This window comes from Myotis brandtii, unplaced genomic scaffold (genome assembly GCF_000412655.1).
Source record: "Myotis brandtii unplaced genomic scaffold, ASM41265v1 scaffold842, whole genome shotgun sequence".
NCBI lineage: Eukaryota > Metazoa > Chordata > Mammalia > Chiroptera > Vespertilionidae > Myotis > Myotis brandtii.
Window position 1 is genome coordinate 520,362 of NW_005371421.1, and position 10,334 is coordinate 530,695.

Here is a 10,334-nt window from a genome sequence, read left to right on the forward strand (position 1 = left end):
TTCATCAGTTTATGTTGTTCATTATATTCCACAAATGAGTGAGATCATGTGGTATTTATCCTTCTCTGACTGGCTTATTTCACTTAGCATAATGCTCTCTAGTTCCATCCATGGTGTGGCAAATGGTAAGAGTTCCTTTTTCTTCTTCCTCTTCTTAAAGAATACCTTTCAGCATTTCATATAATGCTGGTTTGGTGGTGATGAACTCCTTTAGCTTTTTCTTATCTGTGAAGCTCTTTATCTGACCTTCAATTCTGAATGATAGCTTTGCTGGATAAAGTAATCTTGGTTGTAGGTTCTTGGTATTCATCACTTTGAATATTTCTTGCCACTCCCTTCTGGCCTGCATAGTTTCTGTTGAAAATTCAGCTGACAATCTTATGGGTACTCCCTTGTAGGTAACTAACTGTTTTTCTCTTGCTGCTTTTAAGATTCTCTCTTTGCCTTTTTCTCTTGGCATTTTAATTATGATATGCCTTGGTGTGTTCCTCTTCAGATTCCTTTTGTTTGGGGTTTTCTCCGCTTCCTGGACTTGTAAGTCTATTTCTTTCACCAGGTAGGGGAAGTTTTCTGTTATTATTTCTTCAAATAGGTTTTCAGTATCTTGCTCTCTCTCTTCTTCTGGCACCCCCATAATTCTGATGTTGGTACGCTTGAAGTTGTCCCAGAGGCTCCTTACACTATCTTCATATTTTTGGATTCTTTTTCTTTTTGCTCTTCTGGTTGGTGTTTTTTGCTTCCTCATATTTCAAATTGTTGATTTGATTCTTGGAATCCTCTGCTCTACTGTTGAATCCCTGTAAATGATTCTTTATTTCAGTTAGTGTATGCTTAATTTCTCTCAATACATTTATCGGCGGTTTCCATAAAATTCTTGAAAAATCTTAGAACCGTGGTTTTGAACTCTATATCCAGTCGTTTGCTGTCCTCCATTTCTGTCATTTGTGACCTGTTTCTTTGTCTTCGCATTTTGTCTGCTTCCCTGTGTTGGTAGAGTGGTTTTGTGTGCTAGGTGTCCTACAGGGCCCAGTGGCTCAGCCTCCCCAGTTACCTGAGGTGGACACTCTTGGTGCACCCCCTTGTGGGCTTTGTGCACAGTCTTGTTGTAGTTATGCCTTGATTGTTTTAGGTGTCACTGGGAGGAATTGACCTCCAGGCCAATTGGCAGTGAGAATCAGCTGTGTCTGCAGTGGGAGAACTTCTGTGCTGAAGACACCCTTCTGGGGCAAGACTTGCTTCAGTGGGGCTTTGGTGCTCACTGAGTCTGCCCCCTGAGTGTGTCCCTTATGGATCTGAGGAGTTGTAATCTGGATGGTCTCACTCTGACCAATGGGTACACTGGCTCTTGGATCTCTAAGGAGGTGCTAATTTAGCCTCTGCCTGAGGCTACCCAGCAGGAGCTCCGGAGAGATCTGCAGATTCTTCTTCCAGTTTGAGGTTTGGAGGTGCCCAGATGAGGCCCAGCTGTGAAGCAATGCAAGCTGCTGTGGGGCCTTGGGCCTTCTTTTGGATGTTCTGGGTCTGTCTGGCCCAGCTGCAGTTTGTTAGGTAATTTTAGATTGCAAAGGGCCAAGCCATTCATATGCAAAAGCCTCTGAGCACAGCTTGGGTGGGGCGGGGTCTCAGGGAATCAACAGGGCGGAACAATCAGCTATGGCTGATCCTCAGCCCTGCCCTAAGTGGCCCAGGTCTCAGTGTCCTGGGGTAATCGCTGCAAGCACCTCTGAGAGAAAGCCACCCTCGAGTTCTGCCCTATGCCAGACAGTCCAGTTTCTCCCCATATGATTCTGTGTCCCCAGAGACTCACCCGGAACTGGAGTTCAGATTAGAGCTTGTGACTCCTCCCGATTGAAAAAGTCAACAGCGTCTCTAGTTGCCCGCCCGTTCCGTGTATGCCTCTGTACCTGTGCACTTTACTTCTGCACCTTCTCTGAGTCTCAGTGTGCTTTTCTCTTTCCTTCTAGTTGTAGAATTTCCACTCAGCCAGCCTTCCTGTGATTCTGGATGATGTCTCAAATAAAAGAAACGGAAGCAAGCAAACTTTAGGATACAGAGTTCAAAACCATACTTATAAGGTTACTCTCAAATTTTGTCTTTTAGTTATATTTTTGAAGTGCGAGGCAGCAATTTCAGGTGTTTACCTATGCCGCCATCTTGTTTTCTCCTCTAGCCTTTGGTATTTTAATTATGATGTGTCTTGGTGTGGGCCTCTTTGGGGTCCTCTTGTTTCGGACTCTCTATGCTTCCTGAACATGTAAGTCTATTTATTTCACCAGGTAGGGGAAGTTTTCTGTCATTATTACTTCAAATAGGTTTTCAGTATCTTACTCTCTCTCATCTCCTTCTGGCCCCCCTCCATAATGCAAATATTGCTATGCTTGAAGTTGTCCCACACTTTCCTTATACTATCTTCATATTTTTGGATTCTTTTTTTCCCCCCTTCTGATTGGGTATTTTTTGGTCCCTCATATTCTACATCGTTAATTTGAATCTCAGACTCCTTTACTCTACTGCTAAATCCCTGTAAACTATTCTTTATTTCAGTTAGTGTATGGTTAGTTTCTGACTGATCCTTTTGCATGATTTTGAATTTCTCACTAAGATCCTTGAGTAACCTTATAAGTATGGTTTTGAACTCTATCCTAAAGTTTGCTTGCTTCCATTTCTTTCATTTGTGACATGTTTTTTGTCTCCCCATTTTAGCTGCTTCCCTGTGTTAGGTAGAGCTGCTGTGTCTCCTGGAATTGATAGAGTATCCTTGTGTAGTAGGTGTCCTGTAGGGGCCAGTGGCTCAGCCTCCCAAGTCATGTGAGCTGGGCACTCCAGGTATGTCCCTGAGTGGGCTGTGTACACAGTCTTGTAGTTGAGCCTTGATTGCTGTTGGCAGTCATTGGGAGGAATTGACATCCAGGCCAAATGGCTGTGAGGACCAGCTATGGCTCCAGTGGGAAAGCTGCTGTGCAGGAAACACCCCTATGGAGTAGGACTTGCTTCAATGGGGCTTTGGTGTTCATTGAGCCTGCCCCTTGAGTGTGTCACTTGTGGATGTGTAGAGTTGTACTCTGGTATGATCTGAAGCTGTCCAACAGGTGCACTGGCTCTAGGACCTCTAGAGAGGTGCTAAGTCAGCCATTGCCTGGGTCCAGCCAACAGGTGCTATTTGTATTGGGCTTGGAGGTGCCCAGGTGAGGCCCAGCTATGAAGCAAGGCAGGCTCATGCTAGTTCAGGGTCTTGAGCCTTTTTTTTTCATAAGTTTGGAGCACATTGACCCAGCTGTAGCTTTTTTGAGAGAGTTTAGCAAAGTCTGAAGCCTGAGCAAGGACAGGGCATTCATATGCAAAAGCTGCTGCAAACATGTTGGGTGGGGCTGCAAATTGGATGGGACGGAGTCTTAGGAAATCACCAGGGCAGAGCAAATGGATATGGCTGCCAGTCAGCCCTGTAAACAGAGAGGTTCCAGCATAGCAACAATGACCCTGTAATCACCTCCATCTGGGAGTTGGAGTTTCTGCCCTGATGTCAGACAATCCAGTTCCTCCCTGTATGTTGCTGGGTCCCCTAGAGCAGTGGTTCTCAACCTTCTGGCCCTTTAAATACAGTTCCTCATGTTGTGACCCAACCATAAAATTATTTTCGTTGCTACTTCATAACTGTAATGTTGCTACTGTTTATGAATCGTAAATATCTGATATGCAGGATGGTCTTAGGCGACCCCTGTGAAAGGGTCGTTTGACCGCCAAAGGGGTCGCGACCCACAGGTTGAGAACCGCTGCCCTAGAGCCTCTTCTGGCACTAGGGCTCAGAGGAAGAGGGACTTTGTAAGTTCAGTTCATGTGCTGGCCCTTTAAGATGAATAGCTAGTTCTCTTGCAGCCTCCTTGTCACTGAGCCCCAATCTCCACTGGTTTTTATAGCCTGTAGTTATGGGGGCTTCTTTTCCCAGCTCTCGAACCCTGTGCTGGCAGTCTGGTGTGGGGATGGGACCTCTTGTTCCTCACAGGGCGGCTTCCACAGAGACTATCTCCCTCCCAATTAAAAAAACAGCACATGTGTGTTGGACCAGCACCATCTGTGCCTCCATCCCTCCTACAAGTCTCAACGTGCTTTCTTCTTTACTTCTCTAGTTGTAGGACTAATGTTCAGCCAGCTTTCAGGCAATTCTGCATGATGATTGTTCTGTATTTTAATTGTAATTTTGATGTGGTTATGGGAGGTGGCGAGTATAGTTATTTACCTATGTCGCCATCTTGGTTCTCTCCAAAGGTACTTATCCCTATGCTTTCGTTTCATTTTATCCTGCCTGGGGTTCACTGAGCATCCTGAATTTATAAATTTATGTTTTTCACCAAATTTTGGAAGTTTGTAACCAAATATTTTTCTTTCTCCTAACAAGAAATATTTCTTGCCCTGACCAGTTTAGCTCAGTGGATAGAGCATCTGCCTGCAGACTGTAAGGTCCCAGGTTTGATTCTGGTCAAGGGCATGTACCTTGGTTGCGGGCACATCCCCAGTAGGAGGTGTGCAGGAGGCAGCTAATCGATGTTTCTCTCGCATCGATGTTTCTAACTCTCTATCCCTCTCCCTTCCTCTCTATAAAAAATCAATAAAATATATATAAGAGAAAAAAAGAAATATTTCTTCTAATATTTTTTTTTACTCCTAGTACTTTCTCTTCTTCTTTTGGATTTCCAATTACTCATATGTTAGGCTTTTTACTATTACTACTAGAGGCCCGGTGCACAAAATTAGTGCACTTGGGGGGGCGTCCCTCAGCCTGGCCTGTGCCCTCTCACTGCCCGGGAGCCCCGTGATCAATCGCCCCCGTAGAGTAAGGCCCCGTTCTCCTGCCACAGCACCGCCACGGGGTATCCTGGGCCTCCCTGTTTGGGGCAATCGAATGTGGGGCTCTGCTATTGATTCACCCAAAGAGGTAGGCCCTGCCCACCTTGCGGGGCTCTGCAATGGATCGCCCCTGCAGAGGGAGGTCCTGGCCACCCACTGCAGCCCACCGGTCAGTGACTAGGCCTCCCTCTTAGGGGCGATCATCGGGCCCCCTGATTGATCGATCACTCTGCTGACTGGTGGCCTGGGCCTCCATCTGCAGGGCGATCATGGGACCCCTGATTGATCGATTGCTCCGCTGACCGGTGGCCTGGGCCTCCCTCTGCAGGGCGATCATGCGATCGATCATGTCCCCCAAAGGGAGGTCCCGCCCTCCCGCCGCAGCCCACCAGTTGGTGGCCTGGGCCTCCCTCTTTGGGGCCATTGTGGAGCCCCCCAGTTGATCGATTGCCCCGACAGGCAGTGGCCTGGGCCTCCCTCTGCAGGGTGATCATGTGATCAATTGCACCCCACAGAGGGAGGGCCACCCACCTGCTGCAGGCCACCGGTCGGTGGCCTGGGCCTCCCTCTTTGGGGCGATTGTGGAGCCCCCGATTGATTGATTGCCCTGCTGGCCAGTGGCCTGGGCCTCCCTCTGCAGGGTGATCATGCGGTGATGGTTGGGCCCCCGACCAATTGTATCACACTCGCCTTGGCTGGCCTGTCGCCAGTGGGTGTCATTGCGTGGTTGTCCAGAAGGTCGTCTGGACAGTCTTTTTGCTGTTTGGTTATTCGGTTGATTTGCATATTACGCTTTTATTATTATTACTAGAGGCCTGATGCACAAAAATTCATGCAAGAATAGGCCTTCCTGCCCTAACTGGTTTGGCTCAGTGGATAGAGTGTTGGCCTTCGGACTGAAGGGTCCAAGGTTCGATTCCAGTCAATGGCACATGCCTGGGTTGCGGGCTCAATTCCCAGTGGGGGTCATGCAGGAGGAAGCTGATCAATGATTCTCTTGCATTGTTGATGTTTCTCTCTCTCTCTCCCTCTCCCTTCCTCTCTGAAGCCATTTAAAAAAAAAGAAGAGTAGGCCTTCCTTCTCCCAGCTGCTGGCACCAGCTTCCAACCAGCATCCAGGATCCTGGCTGGCTCCCTTCGGCCACCCGCAGGCACCCAGGAACAGGGCTGGCTTCCCCCGGGCCACCTGCAGGCACTCGAGACCTGGGCTGGCTTCCCCCGAGCCTCTCGCATGCACCTGGGACCCCGGCTGGCTTCTCCTGGGCTGCCCACAGGCACCCGGGACCTGGGCTGGCTTCCTCAGGCCACCCTCATGCACCTGGGACCCAGGCTGGCTTCTCCTGGGCCGCCTTCCCTGGGCCACCCGCAGCACCTGGGACTCTGGCTGTGTTTCTCTGGGCCGCCCACAGGCACCCAGGACCTGTGCTGGCTTCCCCAGGCTGCCTGCAGGCACCTGGGAACCAGGCTGGCTTCCCTCAGGCCCCGGCTTCATCAGGAAGGATGGTGGAATGACGTTTGGAAGACATCTGGTCTAATTAGCATGTTAACCTTTTATTATTATAGACTAGAGGCACGGTGCACAAATATTCATGCACTGGGGGCGGTCCCTCAGGCTGGCCTGACCCCTCTCACAGTCCGGGTGCCCTTAGGAGATGTCCTACTAATGGCTTAGGCCCGCTCCCTAGGGGAAGTAGGCCTAAGCCGCAGTCTGGCCTCCCTCTGTGGGAGGTGACTGGGCTGATCAGGGGATGGCGCCGTCCCTATCACCCCACCGCTGCTGCTGCCTCTGGCCTCCCTCTGCGGGAGGCGACCGGGCTGATCAGAGGAAGGCGCCGCCCCATCACCCCACTGCTGCTGCCACTGCCGGCCGCCAGTCCTCCTTGGTCCTTGCAGCCACTGTGGCTTTGTCCAGAGGGACGTCCGGAAGACGTCCAGTCTATCCTGTCTAATTAGCATATTATCCTTTTATTAGTATAGATAGATTACTCCACAGATTTCTGAAGCTCAGTTCCCTTTTCCTCATTTTTTTTTTCTTCTGTGTTCTTCAGATTTTATGTCTGTTTAGCTGTCTTTAAATTCACTGTTTCTTCTTTCATTTCTATGTCGCTATTGAGCTCAACTAATAAATTTTTTAATTATGGTATGATAAAGTTCTGAAATTCCCAGTTATGTTCTTTTGAAAACTTTTAAGTTTTTCTCATGAGAATTTCTGTCTTTCCCTTTGCATTTATCTACAGTTACTTCATGAAACACAGTTAAAAATTCAATATGTGGATCATCTAAGGGTTGGTAATTTTCTTGACAATTAGTCATATTTTTCTGATTCTTCCCCTCCCCCCCCCCCATGCATATATGCATACAAGGTCCTTAGTTGATTACCTCCCAGTCACCCACCCTCCCCTACCTTCCCTCTGAGATTCTGCACTCTGTTCCATGCTTTCATGTCTCTGGATCCACTCGGTTCATCAGATTATTTTGTTACTTAGATTCCACATATAAGTGAGATCATGTGATACTTGTCTTTCTCTGACTGACTTATTTTAGCATTATATACTCCAGGTCCCTCCATGCTGTCTCAAAGGGTAAGAGATACTTTTTTTTTTTTTACTGCTGAATAGTAATGAGTCTCATTCATTAAGGAAAGCAACAAACAACTAAAGCCACATGAGCACCAAAATTCATGAGATCAGTTTTTAAAGGTTCCCTTAATCATAAAGTTTTCTAATGAAAACCGAAACCCCTTTTCTCCTGTAGCCTTTCCAGCTCACTATTCAAGAGATTTGAATACTTCTATTAAAGCAGTTTAGAAGTATATAGGAAGCCCACCTTATCCTTGAATGGTGACTTCTGCCCAATATGCAGCCTCTCCTTCCTTTGTTAATAATGCAGTCCAAGTGAATATGCTGTGGGAAAAATAGTAATTTATACAGTGCCACCCTCTGATAAAAGGGAAACAGCACTCAAAGCAAAAGGCCACAGAGGGCTCATTGCAAATCCAGTAGGACTAAGAGAGGCCTTCAACTTTCCAAATAAACTTTGCAACTGGATCCAGGTGGAACATTGCCCTGCAGTAAGGAGTAGTGTATATGCCAATGAGTGGACCCAGCTTCTAAGAACGGTTACAGTGGCTTCCTGAGTTATCTTCTCTCTCTCGCATTCATATAAGAGAAAATACACACCTTAGCCTTGATTCTCACTCTCCACAAATCCGTCTGTACAGAGGTGTTTGTTTCTAAGTCTAAAACCTCAGCACAGGGTTGAGACACTTCATGAAATACTCTCTTCCACAGGCCAGGGTAGTATGGTATTTTACTTTTTTTTTGATGCAATTGTAAATGGTATGGTTTTCTTAGTTTCCCTCTCTGAGAGTTTATTATTGGTGAATGAAAATGTAACTGTTTCTGAAAGGTTATTTTGTAACCTGCTACTTTACTGAATTCATTTATCAGTTCTAGTAGTTTTTTGGTGGAATCTTTAGGGTTTTCTATGTACAATATCATGTCATCTGGGAATAAAGAGCTTTACTTCCTCCTTTCCAATTTGATTTCTTCTTCTTGTCTGATCACTATGGCTAGGATTTCCAGTACTATGTTGAAGAAGAGTGGGGAAAGTGGATATCCCGGTCTTGTTATTGATCTTAAGGGAAATGTTTTAAGTTTATCCCTGTTGAGTAGGATATTAACTGTGGGTTTGTCATATATGGCCTTTATTATGTTGAAGTATGTGTCCTCTATTCCCACTTTGCTGAGAGTTTTTAATCATAAATGGATGTTGGATTTTGTCAAATGCTTTTTCTGTATCTGTTGATATGATCATATGATTTTTGTCCTTCATTTTGTTTATCTCATGTATTACATTAATTGATTTGCAAATATTGAAACAACTGTCATCCCAGAAATACATTGTATAAAAAGTATATTTGTGATTATATCCTAAGTTATTTAAGGAATCATTTAATGTAATAATAAAATTACATAAACCTAATTTTTGCAGATGATTGAATTTTTAAACATGGTTTCACAAGAAGGAATGCTTGGAATCTCAGAGCTCTCCATCCTACTTTTATTCTTGTCTTTTGTTTTGTTTTCTCCTTAGATTTGTCTACTGTTTTAAGTATAAAGATACCTGCTATATTTTAATGGTGCCGATATGATTACTTGAAAGAAGGAAACTCACTTTTTTTCCTTTGTAAACTTGCTTTTTCAAATACATTAGGAATAGAGAGTAAGGGGTGAAAGAAACAATAAGTATTCATACTTTAAATTGAAAACATGCTATCTCATTTAAATGTAATTAGAGGGGAAATTGATTTGAATCATTTATAAAACTGATTAAGGAGAGTCAAAGCATCAGATACATTTTATTATAATGTTAATTTTTTGAGATGTAAAACAATTGTAGCCACTTTATGAGAACAAGAAATTATTTTCTGTCTGTGGACTATTTCTTCTACTTCTTAAGGGTAACTTAAATGTTAAATTTCAATCTTTAAAGCTATGAATAACTAATTAGTCTCTTTGGAAGGATCTGAAATCTTTCTTTGTTTTACCATTCTGCAATGTCAAATAGAAATAATTTCATTGAGTTTCTGTGGTGGATTTTTCTGAGCAGAAGCTTTATTGCAGCTTAATATGTTTTAATAGGTATTTCACAATTGTGTTTAATGCTTGGTTAGTATTTTGATTGACTATACAGTTTTTATAAATTATTTGCAACATTAGTCATGTGTGCTTAAACGTGCTGATTAAAGTTCTTTTGATTCAAGGAGTTCTAATTTTTAATTTATGTTTAGTTCTGTTAGTGACAAGGAATCCTTACCTAATTTTTAAATAAAATATTTTTCCCTCCTAGCAACATGATGCAGAAGTTGCACACTTAACTGAGGTTCTCAAGGATAAAAACAAAGAAAGCAAGAGGCTAAGGTCTTCTTTTGATGCTTTGAAAGAATTGAATGATAACTTAAAAAAACAGGTAAGATCCATTTTAATATATATTAGATTATAAGACATTCTTGGTACTATATGGTTTATATTTAACAAATTACAAGTCAATCTTAGAACATCTGGCTAGAGAAATGTTTGATTAACTTTGCTTGTAGCTTTATTACAAAATACTTCCAATGTAAAATATTCTTAAGCTTTTGCTTTCTCATCATCTGTTCTGGCAACCAGCTGAGAAGTTTGGCAAGTTGAAATTTTTAAATATATAAAAGCAAGTACTATATTTAAAAACAAGCCAAAGGAAAAACCCCAATAACCTGGGGACTTTTAACTGCTTTTAAGTGCTTATTTAATATTCATTTATTTTGTGGGTATCTATTAATATACTAGGCACTGTACTAGAAGGAAGTCTTTACATTGTTCATACTCTTGTGAGTATATTAGTAGACTGGTATCATATTGCACTGTAATTATTTACTTATACTAGAGGCCCGGTGCACAAAAATTTGTGCACTGGGGGGGGGGGGGTCCCTCAGCCCGGCCGGGCCCCCT

General features: G+C 44.1%; 1 protein-coding gene across 6 annotated transcripts in view; it reads left to right on the forward strand.

Moving 5' to 3' along the window:
• CCDC138 (coiled-coil domain containing 138) overlaps positions 1–10,334 on the forward strand; it is a 246,151-nt gene that overhangs the window by 43,200 nt on the left and 192,617 nt on the right. For 4 of the 6 annotated variants that reach the window (XM_014532105.1, XM_014532108.1, XM_014532110.1 and 1 more), the window contains 2 exons: positions 7,080–7,127; positions 9,694–9,813. In XM_014532105.1, coding sequence (XP_014387591.1) covers positions 7,080–7,127; positions 9,694–9,813 — 168 coding nt within the window. The remainder of the gene's footprint in view (positions 1–7,079; positions 7,128–9,693; positions 9,814–10,334) is intronic. The other 2 variants (XM_014532106.1, XM_014532107.1) reach the window with 1 other exon arrangement.